We start from the raw sequence: 12,620 nt of genomic DNA on the forward strand, positions 1-12,620 counted from the left end.
GTGATACAAAGTGGAGTAGGAAGAAAATTAAAAAGCCAAGGGGGAAAAATAGGTTGGAAAGGAAGAGAGTGCCAAGAAAAAGGCACCAAGATTGGGTAAACAAGGAAAAATATAGCCGAATCCGGGAAAGGGAGAAGTGGTGTGCGAAGGGCAGGAAGTTCTTAGCTAAGTTTAACTGCTTTGTTACCAATACTCATTTTAAAGACTCTAGAGAGGTTAAAAATAAAGTGAACTTTCTTTAAAATTCTGATTTAGCTATTCATCAGTTTAAACTTCTATTTATAAAACTTTAGTAGTCGTCATGAAATCTTCTGGATTAGGTCAAGATAATCAGAGAAGTATTGCTTCTTTGGGCCAGATCTGGTTCAGAAGCTTCCCATTCAACATGTTCCTTGACATAAATATTTTTAAGATTCTAAATGGGTGACTGGTCAAATCCTTATAACACTAACCACATTCCAAAAATAGTTTCCTAAGCCATGATTGTACTAAAGCAAATTCAGTCCATAGGCTTGGTGTTTAATTTGTAACTAGGTCCTGTCATTTTGACCTTGGATGCACAGTCATGAGAGATCACCAGCACTGCAAAACTTTAAAAATAAAACAAAACAAAATCTTCCAACTTTTAAATCTGATATCAAATTCATAAAAGAGGAAGTGAAGAAATGTTGAAAAACGCTAAATAAGGAATAAAAGGCAACCTGCCAAACCATGACAAAATGGTTTAGAACAGGGAAAAATGAAGCAGCAAATTAAATTGCAAATAGCAGCCCAACTGTTAGTTTCTTTTAAAAAGGTACTGATACACCCTTTAGGGGAAGTTATGCTAAGGCGATTAATGCTTAGGTTTGATGATTAAAAACCTTTTAGCTACTTACCAGGAAAAGGACTCCAAAGCTACTAACAGAGACAGTAAGATGGTGAGGATAACTACATTTGAGACCTCAAACTGAGTAAGTAATAAAATTAATTACTGTTACTATCTTTTTACACACTATAACCACAGACATAGTTTCCCTTTAATAGTATACGCATACAGCAAGACTCCTTTTTAAAGAGCATCTATTAAAGGATTAAATTTGTTAACATTTCCTAGCACCAAATAAATAATATATACACACTTATTTTATTAACTTATTTTTGGATACCAAGTCATGGCACAATTAATGAAAATTTAGAGGCAAAATGCTTTCTAAGTGCTAAATCTGGCATTTAGTAGAGTAAGACTTTGAGTCATTCCAAAAGAACTCAAAATTTAGTTCCCAATGTAACATTTTAATCCTTATCCTCTAGAAAGAAGTATTTCACACAAGGTGACACATATGGCATAAATTTATAAAGTATTTCTACAAATTAGTACCCTTCTTATTCAATATGAAAGTCCACAAACTAGCCTTATATTAACAACTGGCCTACAAAATAGAAAAACACATCTTACAAGCTCATTTCTGAAAGACGGCCCTGCCCAGACTTTCTCCATGGAGTAGCAACTGTTTACCTTTCCACTGAGAGGAAGAGGGGGCCTGTCCTGGTAGGTCATGCTCTCCTGCTTAAGCTCAAGAAATCCTGAGGATCTGCTACCTGAATATTTTAAAACTTTAGTCATTCAAAGGACAGAAAGGTTTCTCCCTTAGTGTTTTACCAACCCTATTCAAGTAAAAATCCTGGTAAGGATATAGTTATTCTTACCAGGATATTAATAAACTAATGTTTTTAAGTTTTATATACCAAACTTGTGGCTTGGTATAAAAAAATTAGCTGTTTAGGAAAAGTTTCTCTGAACAAGAAAAATATTAGGCATTTCCCAAATGGTCACATGTTTGCTTGGTATACAAAAATTAATTTCTGAAACAACTCTATTTTTCATTAACTCCAGCTTTCTTAAGCTGGGTGACAGTTCCTTTTTGAAAGCAGAATTACAGTGACAGTTCCTTTTTGAAATCTGAATTACAGATATACATCCTTTTAATGATTTTGTTTGGCACAAGGAAAATGCTGTTCAACAAGTCTACTCCCTTAACATGTATTCTTTAAAAAGTGTTTTACTGTACAATTAAAATTAGTATAAAAAACCCAACTCACTGGCAAAGTAGAAAGAAGGGCTTGTCTCCTTGTTGTATGGTAATTTGGGACATGCTGAATTTGGGAAATAGAAAGGTAAATTAGCCTTTTGAGGTGTGCATTTTCCCAATTTTCTGGAAAGGTTGACATATTAGCAATTTCTTGTATTCATGCATAATTCATTTTTATTTTATAAGAGATGACAAGCACTTTAAATACTGTTACAGAATTTTAAAAAATAGGAGTAAACCAAAGACACTGTTCTTCTGCACTGAGATGTCAAGTTCTGCATGCTGACTTGCTTAAATGAAAGGAATAAAACCATTATCTAATTTAAAAAAACCCAACTTGGTATTCCATGGAACAAACCTTGATATAAATAATGCTACAAAATAAAACAGTATTTACCAACTTTACTTCAACAGACATACAATTTTGCAAAAGATTATTAACAGAAGAAATGTCATCCTGAAAGATGTTTATGTTTATTAGGCATCTGGGTAGTGGATCCAAAAGTTTAGAAACATAATAATATAACCGTATGTTATCATTTCTTATTAAAATGTGTCTACCTTATAAAGGGGTATATGGAAGTAGACACACCAAAATGTTAATGGGTGGTTGTCAGTGGAAGGATAATGGGTGCTTTTGATTTTTTTTACTTGCTATATTTTCCAATTTATCTGCACAAACTATCAAAAACAAATGAAAAAAAGGATTCTGGATCTAATTCTCTAGTTAGTAGAAAAAATTGTATTATCGCCGTTTCTAAAAGGTAAAAGCACCACCATAAAGCAAAATTAGATGAATTAGAATATTAGATGTGACAGAAATGAAAAATAAAGCAACTTCTTGGAAGGGGCAATGATGAAAGTTAGGTTGAAGTCAAAGATCTGAGGCTTGTGACAAAAATCATTTCTAAGATAACTAGAAAGAATACAAGGTCACCAATTATTTAGAATGTATACAGCTCCTATAACAACAATTTAACTGTTCAGTAATTTGTTAGCATATTTATACTAAACATACCAATTATTATTTTGCCCAGGCTAGAGTGCAGTGGCCCAATCATAGATCACTAGAGGCTCAAATTCCTGAGCTCAAACGATCCTCCTGCCTCGGCCTCCCATGTAGCTAGGAGGACAGGTGCACACCATTGGGCCCAGCCAATTTTTAAATTTGTTGTAGAGATGGGTGGGGTCTTGCTATGTTGCTCAGGCTGGTCTCAAACTCCTGGGCTCAAGCAATCCTCCCACCCTGACCTCCCGAAACACTGATATTACAGGTATGAGCCACTGGGCCTGGCCTAAATATACCAATTTTGTAGTCATTAGTGGTCCATTGAATGTTCAAAGCCTTTTGCTATGGCCATAACAATTAATGAATGACAAAAAAGTGGCACAAAATTATCAGCAACATCTGGGTGCATATTCTTCTATTTGCATACAACGTTTTAAAAATTGAGATGCGATATAGCTTAAAAATAAACAATTCATACTCAAAAGTATTAGGTTCCTTGGAGAATATAAAACAAATTGTTCAGGGGAGATAAGTATAAAATTAGCATTTCTATGAAACAGTTTTGCTGTATTTTAAAACAATGTACTTAAAATTTTGTTTATATTTGGCATAACAAGGCTTTCAAAGATCTAAAATAATTCAAATAAGTTGTTAATGATTGAATAAAGAAGTTGCTTTAGCAGATTAAATTATGGCTTGTGATGGCAAAGGAGAAAACAATTCATTTTCTAGAAACTGTCTTTGTTAGGGTCTGAAGTACCCAAAAGAGAACCTGATTAACCAGCAACAACCACATCAGGTCTACAGAATTGCCACTAGTCCATGCCCATCACCAGAGATCAATTAAATACAGCCTGTGCAAACTGCAGATTAGTTCAGATTTGGTTGACTAACTTTCTCCTGGCATAAAAGCACTGGCTTTGATGACTAACTAGTCAATTCCAGATTTCACTGGACATCAGATCTAGCGTTTTGTTTTGTTTGCAGTATTTACTGTCTACCCACACTTGAATGGGCCTGGGGTCCAAGGCCAACTGCTTTTCAAATAGAAATGTTCTGGGAAGGTAATTAGAAAACCCACTAGTTCTTCAAATACAGTTTTTACCATAAAACAGGCTGTTTCAAACCAATGAACATCCATCCAAAAGATGAAGCCAGACGTTAGCAGTGAGTGAACACATTGGGGAGAAAGATTCTGCTCAACATCACAGTACTACAATGTCTCAAACACATGGGTACACAAATAGCTGTTCTCTAAAACCAATGGAAATCTTAGCTCAAAAGTTTCAGATCTTATTCCAAAGAGAGTATGCCAGAAAATGGAATAAATGTATTGTGTTTTTTTCCATGTGTTAAAATCATGATGTATTCAACAGAAATATACAATCATAATGAACTTTTCACCTAGGCCTTTAACAAACTGGAAAATTGCTGAAATGTATACAAGTTGCATAAAAGCCAGCATGATGAATCAATGGTGCTTCTTCATACATAGCCCTAGTTAAGATAACTTGACAAGCCAAATAACAGGTCATAACCAAAATCATAAATCAGTCTATCAGTATCTTTTCCAATTAAATTACAGATGAACTTACTATGCCATTTTTTATTTGAAACACATAATCTGCAAAAAGCTTAAAGTGATAATATAGAAAATTAAGAGCAGACATATGTATTTTATAAAAATAAATGCCTTTAATTGTGTACATCCTCCTATCATTCGTGAAACTTTGTAACAGGAGCAAGCCTCCATGAAGAAAGCATAAATTACAGGTTACAGGTGATAGGAGGATGCCGGTTGCTGCTTAAGTCCTATTCTTATTAACATGACGTTAAAACTTACTTGTTTTTAAAAGGAGAATACAGAAGACTTGAAAAGCAGTAATATCTCAAACTAGGTTTGCCAGGAATCTGGAAATTATTAAACAACTCAATTTTGCCTAGATTTGTTCATGCAAGGTATCTAAATTAAACAAAAAATGAAAATCTTTACATTCTTAGTCATTCAAAAAGTTTAAATAGATTTAAAAAAATGATATGTCCATGTAGTTGTAATTTCATTTTCATAGTGGTACACTTTCTATTGGATGAATAAATCTAAATTTATCTCCTACTCAAAAAAAAACCTGAAATACCAATGGGAAAGCTAAATGACGATGCAGGAGTTCTGAGAAATATGTGGAACAAATCTAACATCTTAATGAAACTGGTATTTTATCTCTGGGTCATGACACTAAAAGAAAAGAAAAATAAAACTGGTATTCACTAAAGGTGTATTTTAAAAAAAAACATAATGAGGTAATCCATTAACTCTGTAAGATAAGCAAGTGAAAATTTTATTTAAAATTCTATTTTCAAGTTATTTTAAATTACGTGTTATTTTAGTATTTTAAACAGCTAAGTTGATCTACATAAAACTCTGTAATCACCAAGTTAAGATTTTTTTCCTTATTATTCTTATAGATACTGTTTAATTTTATACAAAGACTTTTCATTTTCATTTTACCATTCTGTTTACATTGATTTATAGAGTCTGAATCATGTCTAAAACAGATCCAATATTACACAATTTCAACCACTTAAAATACAGCATTATGTAGAAACACATTATCATTATAACAAATAGCAACAAAAATATGTAATGCCAGTAACCCTCCACGCTAGGAGTGAAGTAGAATATTTTCATGCTGGACAATGCTTTTATGCTTTTACTATGGTAAAATTTTCTTGCCATGTCTTAGGCAGGCTACCCCAAATGATAATACTAATGAGGAAGAGGAGAAAGGTACCTTTCTCCACAAAAGATGCTGTGCCATTATGTACTTCATCACAGTTTAGTTACAGCAGGACAGATGTGAAGACAGAGGAATTCCAGGAACAGAGGTAGAAATTATTTGTCAAGATTTATACAGCATAGCACAGGGAGAGAAATGGGTTCATCTTTTCCTTTAAATCCTTTACTCTCAATGTCATAAAAGGACAGATTATTCTTAGAAGGAATATCTTTTCAGAGCTTTAAAACAAATTAAGCATTGTCACACACACTGAAAAAGACAAATGAAGTGCTTCCTACCATACATTGCATGTGTCTGCTCATGAGCTCCGTACTGAGTTGCTGATGAAGATACTAAACCAGGCTGGGCATGTGCTGGTGGTGCCATCATTCTAGCATTACCCTGTATTACAGGACTATAGACGTGAGGATGCTGTTTTCAAACAAAAAGTAAAGAAAGAAACATTAAAATATCAAACAGAGCCAAGCACATTATAGCTAGATTTTTAACTTCATGGTTTCCAAAAAGAATAGAAAATTTAAAAACTCTTGGCCGCTTCCTTTGAAACTCTTTGTTGATCGGTAAACTTTGAATATATACCTAAAAGGGCCGCCAAGTCCTTAGCCATCTGCCCCATCAAAATACAATGCAAATAATATAAAGGAAAAATCCATTTACTTTACTAAAACTTAAGATTTTTTAAATGGAACAAAATATTAAGAGGCTGTATCAGTCTTACCTGAGACTGGTAATGTGGCACATGCTGAACAAGTGGCTGATTTGGAAACTGCTGAGGACTATAGGCAACGTATTGTGTGGAGTAAGCTGGCGGGGTGGCTACAATCGGTGGGCCTGCTGCTGAGGCCGGGTGCATCATGGTGCTCTGATGATGCTGGTCTTGCCGCTGCTGGGGCATATTTGGTACTATAGAGAAAAAATGATTCATTACTATAAAACAGCATCTCCTTAGCGTAACACACACGCTGACATGGTCTATGAGGCTCTGTGTGATTTGATCCTCCCACCTGCTTCTTCGATGCTATCCTCATACCAACCACTCCCATCACTCGGGGATGTTTTCCTATCACACATGCTAGTCCTCAGCCTCAAACACAGGCCGCAACTCCCAGCTGAGATAATTCTGACTCTTTCTTCAGGTGCCAGCTTGAAAGCAACTTCCTCAGAGAGACCCTCTATGATGACCCTCAAACTTTAAAAAACATATATTTTATCATTTTAATGCTTTAATAATTAGAGTTTACTTCTAAGTACAAATACAGCTCTCCCTACCCCAACACACACACACACACACACACACACACACACACACACGTTCTTTAGCTCAGAGAATGAAGACATCATTTAACCAGGCAAAAGCTAGTATTTATATAAATACCTGTAATTCTTCCCCTATGACCCTCAGACTTGATCAAGTCCTTGACATAAACTCTCATAGCATTACAAAATGACTTTTCCGTCACACCACTTCTGAGATAATCCCTGTTTACTTTTTATCTCCACCCTAAGAAAAGGGGGAAGGGGTTGTGCCTGTTTTATTTACCAAATTATCGCACTTGCTAGAGAAGGGCACTGGGCTCATTTTGAGAAAAACAAAAGCATGGTAAAAAACCAAAACAGATCTAACACTAACCTTACTACCATCTTCCTTAATTTCCAACCACTAAATCCTTATGCAACTTCTCACTGTTTCTCAAACCAGTATCACACAGCTCAATGCAGCATATAGGTTTCTCAATAACAGTTCTTTTAAAACTTACTGTCTTATATTATTCAACACATATTTCTACCTGCAAGATCCTTTCCCTGTTAAAACTCTAGTTAACAACTGAGCAACTGTCATTGCCTATGTGAGATCTCAACTAGTTCACTCAGCAAGAGCAAGCTGCATCCTTTGTGTGCCTTTTCCTTATGTCTATGACAGAATCTACCGTTGTTGCCTGATGTGATGTCAACCAAGCCACTTGAGGGAAGGAACCATGTAATGACTGCTTACAACAAGGTATGAGCCACAATGAATATATAACCTGCTGTGTTTATAAAATCATTGGGGAACTGATTATAAAAGTAATTGCAAACTTCATGGCAGAATTTGGTTTTAATTTTAAATATTTAAAATTCCTAGCTAAACATCTAATGACAGTTGCTTAAATTTAGGAAAGCTGGTAATCTACTATTTAATAATATTTTATTTATTTAGAAAAGAAAACTTGAAAACAAAGAAAGCAATAGTAAAATACTTCTCTGAATTTGATCAGGAAAGCACACACATTGAAAAAGCACCACATGTGACAGAAAAGGCCACCCCAAACTCAAATATCGCTTTCATTAAATGATAGTTACCTAATTAAGCTCACTAATTGAGCTTGACCTGTTTGTTCACTATTACTTTTTTTTTTTTTTTTTAATTGAGATAGTCTTATTCTGTTACCTGGGCTAGAGTGCAGTGGTGTCATCATAGCTCACTGCAACCTCAGATTCCTGGGCTCAAGTGATCCTCCTGCCTCAGCCCCTTGAGAAACTGAGACTACAGGTTGTGTGCCACTTAATCTGGCTAATTTATCTTATTTTTGGTACAGATGGGGTCTTGTGCTCTTGCTCAGGCTGGTCTCAAACTGCTAAGCTCATGCCATCCTCCTGTCTCCACCTCCCATGGTGCTAGGATTATAGGTGTGAGCCATCGTGCCTGGCCTATTACTACTTTTGTTACTTATTACCTTCATGTATATTAAAAACAATCCAAAAGCTAATCAAGTATACTCTTTTCTAAAAATCAAAAAATTCTAATTACTTGGTGCTTTGGTTTAGATACGGTTTATTTGTGCCCAGGAAATCTCACACTGAAATTTGATCCCCAGAGTTGCAGTGTTGGGAGGTGGGGTGGTGTAGGTCATGGGGGTGGATCCCTCAGAAATGGCTTGGTGCCCTTCTGTGATGGTACTGAGCTCTCATTCTTTCCAGACTAGCTTGGTTAGCAGTGGGGGTGGAGACAGCGAGTGGGAGTGGGTTGTTGTAAAGCCAGGCTGCCCCCCATGTTTGCTCCCCTTTGCATGTGCCTGCTTCCCCTCTGACCTTCTCTGCCATGTTTTGACACAACACAAAGCCCTCACCAGAAGGTGAGCAGATACCTGTGCCATGCTTCACATATATAATGCAGAACTATGAGCCAAATAAACCTCTTTTCTTTATAAATTACCCAGCCTCAGGTATTCCTTTGTAGTAACACAAAACAGTCTAAGACACTTGGTTAGGGAAGTGGTTTTTTCCTAAATTTAATATATATATTTTAGATACAGGGTATTGCTTTTTCACCCAAGCTGGAGTACAGTGGTACGATCATAGCTCACAGGCTTAAGTGATCCTCCTTAAGGAGGATCCAAAAACTTGACAAATGGGGTTTCATCAACACAGACTCTGGAACAAAACCAACCTGGTCAAAAAGACACCACAGATTGGGAGAAAACATTCATAATATCTATATCAGATAAAGGACTTATAATCAGAATATAGAAATGTTAAAATTCATTAAAAGAGAAGAAATTTTAAAATTATTTAATATAAAACTTCTTTAAAAACCCACAGGAGAGGCAGGGCGAGGTAGCTCACACCTGTAATCCTAGCACTCTAGGAGGCTGAGGCGGGTGGATCGCTCAGCCTGAGCAAGAGTGAGACCCCGTTTCTACTATAAATGGAAACAAATTAATCGGCCAACTAAAAATATATAGAAAAAAATTAGCCAGGCATGTTGGTGCATGCCTGTAGTCTCAGCTACTCGGGAGGCTGAGGCAGGAGGATCACTTGAGCCCAGGAGTTTGAGGTTGCTATGAGCTAGGCTGACGCCATGGAACTCTAGTCGGGCAACACAGTGAGATTCTGTTAAAAAAAAAAAAAAAAAAAACTTGTGTGTTGCAATATAACTATAAAATGCAAGAAAATCAAGCAAGATAGATTATAAAATGTAAGAAAATATTTATAAATCACATATCTGATAAAAGATTTATATCAGAATATATAAAGAGCCGGGCGTGGTGGCTCACGCCTGTAATCCTAGCACTCTGGGAGGCTGAGGCGGGCGGATTGCTCGAGATCGGGAGTTCGAAACCAGCCTGAGTGAGACCCCGTCTCTACTAAAAATAGAAAGAAATTAATTGACCAACTAAAAGTATATATACAAAACAATTAGCCAGGCATGGTGGTGCGTGCCTGTAGTCCCAGCTACTTGGGAGGCTGAGGCAGGAGGATCGCTTGAGCCCAGGAGACTGAGGTTGCTGTGAGCTAGGCTGACGCCACGGCACTCACTCTAGCCTGGGCAACAAAAGTGAGACTCTGTCTCAAAAAAAAAAAAAAAAAAAAGAATATATAAAGAATGTTTAGGGTTTTTTTTTCTTTTTAATCATCATTCCCAAGGATATAAAGAATTTTTACAACTAAGTAAAAGAAAAATAACTGGACTAAAAACCAGGCCAACCATTTGAATAGACATTTCTCCAAAGAAGATATATAAATGGCCAATAAACACATAAAAAGATGCTCAAGATTAGTCATTAAGGAAATGCAAATCAAAACCACAATGAGATACCACCTCATATCCAAAAGGCAAAGACAATATCAAGTGCTGGTAGGATGTGGAGAAACTGGAACACTTGTACATTACTGGATGGAATGCAAAATGGTGCAGCTGCTTTGGGAAAGTCTGGCAGTTCCAACATAGTAATTACATTTCAAGAGAAATAAAAACCTAAGTCCACAGAAAACTTGCCATGTGAATGTTCATAGCCATAAGATGGAAACAACCCAAATGTTCAACAACTGATGATTGATAAATGTGGTATACTCACACAATGGATTATTCAGCCATAAGAAAGAAGGAAGAACTGACACATGCTACAACACAGATGAACCCTGAGAACATACTAAGTGGAAGAAGCCTACAAAAGGTTAGACATAGTATGATACCAATTAATATGAAACCTCCAGAATAGGCAAATCTATAAAGATAGTAGGTTAGTATGTCTGAGGTATATGGGAGGGGGGAGGAGGAAGGAAGGGGGAGTAACTGCTAAAGGGTACAAAGGTCTTTTGGGGGGTGGTAAAAAATTTTAAAATTGATTGTGGTGATGTATACAACTCTAAGACTACACTAAATCCCATAGAACTGTATACTATATATGGGTGAATTTCATGATATGTGACTTGTGTCTAGATAAAAGTATTTAAAAAAATAAACATGTATATTTGCAAAAATAAACATTGTAAGGATAATTTTTTTTTTTTTTTTTTTGAGACAGAGTCTCATTTTGTTGCCCAGGCTAGAGTGAGTGCCGTGGCATCAGCAAGGCTCACAGCAACCTCAAACTCCTGGGCTCAAGCAATCCTTCTGCCTCAGCCTCCCGAGTAGCTGGGACTACAGGCATGCGCCACCATGCCCAGCTAATTTTTTCTATATATATTAGTTGACCAATTAATATCTTTATAGTAGAGACGGGGTCTTGCTCTTGCTTAGGTTGGTTTCGAACTCCTGAGCTCAAACGATCCGCCCACCTCGGCCTCCCAGAGAGCTAGGATTACAGGCGTGAGCCACCGCGCCCGGCCTGTAAGGATAAATTTTTAATGATCACCTACTGTTACACAAGTGATGATACACCTACTAGGAGGGAAGTGATGAAGTTAAAGATATAGGTAGAAAAGATACGGGGATAGAAGCAAGATTTCTCTGAATGCACTGTTTTATATAATTTTCACTATAAAAGCACAAATATTTTACACATGAAAAATAAAATTAAATAATAAAAATGCTATCCCTCAATATGCAAAACTCAACCAAATTAACTATTCATCAACTATTGACATAACCACTAATGACTACAGAAGATAGTATTTTGCAAGTAAACCAGGGTACCAATTCCTCACCCTGAAAGAAATCTTTTATTCTATAGTTTATCAATTAGACAATTTTGAAAATACTTTATATACTCTGTAGGAATTATGTAAATAACAGGCCTCTAAGCTGCCCCTCAGTGATATGATTCCTGGTTTTCAGTTAACTCCCACATTATACCAGGGTCACACTGTGTGACCAATGGCGTAACAGCAGGACTGATGATATGCAACTTCTAAGATTAGGTTCTAAACCACACTGTAGTTTCCTTTTAGGACTGTTTCTCTCTGAATACTCATTTTGGGAGAAGCCAGCTGCCACGTCATGACCAGGGCTGTGAAGAAGCCTATGTGGCAAGGAACCTAATGATGCTTCCTTGTCAACAGCATTAAATTAACCCTTAAGATAGCTGCAATCCTAGCCAATACTATGTCTGCAATTTCATAAGAGACTGGAGGCAGAATCATTCAGCCAAGCTGCTCCTGACCCTCAGAAACTATGTGAAATAATAAATGTTTGTTGTTTTAGGTAGCTAGGGTTTGTGATAATTTGTTATGCAACATTACTTATTATTTTTAATAACCAAAGTTTCAGTGTAAGAGAATAAGAGATGCAAGCACAAAGAAAGTCAGTAAAAATCCTGCAATGTTAACTTGAATTGGAAATATCAATATGAATTTCTGAATGAGAAAAGTGACACTTCCTAGTTTAGTCCACAGAAAAGGTCCAGAAGCAACAATTTAATAGCAACCGGCACATCCAATGACCAGATAGTGGTTTCCAAATACTATTACCCAGAAAAAGGAATCAGGGTTCTTTGGAGGAATAACTACTCTAGGCAAGAAAGATTTTACCTGAAACATCAGAAA

At 36.3% G+C, this 12,620-nt stretch overlaps 1 protein-coding gene across 6 annotated transcripts in view; it reads right to left on the reverse strand.

Moving 5' to 3' along the window:
- The window catches only part of ATXN2 (ataxin 2), a 96,483-nt gene that overhangs the window by 9,432 nt on the left and 74,431 nt on the right, over positions 1-12,620 (reverse strand). For 4 of the 6 annotated variants that reach the window (XM_075996559.1, XM_075996558.1, XM_075996562.1 and 1 more), the window contains 3 exons: positions 6,595-6,779; positions 6,155-6,287; positions 2,083-2,136 (listed from right to left, as the gene is read on the reverse strand). In XM_075996559.1, the coding sequence (XP_075852674.1) occupies positions 2,083-2,136; positions 6,155-6,287; positions 6,595-6,779 (372 nt within the window). The remainder of the gene's footprint in view (positions 1-2,082; positions 2,137-6,154; positions 6,288-6,594; positions 6,780-12,620) is intronic. The other 2 variants (XM_012778380.3, XM_075996560.1) reach the window with 1 other exon arrangement.

The sequence above is a fragment of the Microcebus murinus genome, chromosome 22 (assembly GCF_040939455.1).
Source record: "Microcebus murinus isolate Inina chromosome 22, M.murinus_Inina_mat1.0, whole genome shotgun sequence".
Classification (NCBI taxonomy): Eukaryota; Metazoa; Chordata; class Mammalia; order Primates; family Cheirogaleidae; genus Microcebus; species Microcebus murinus.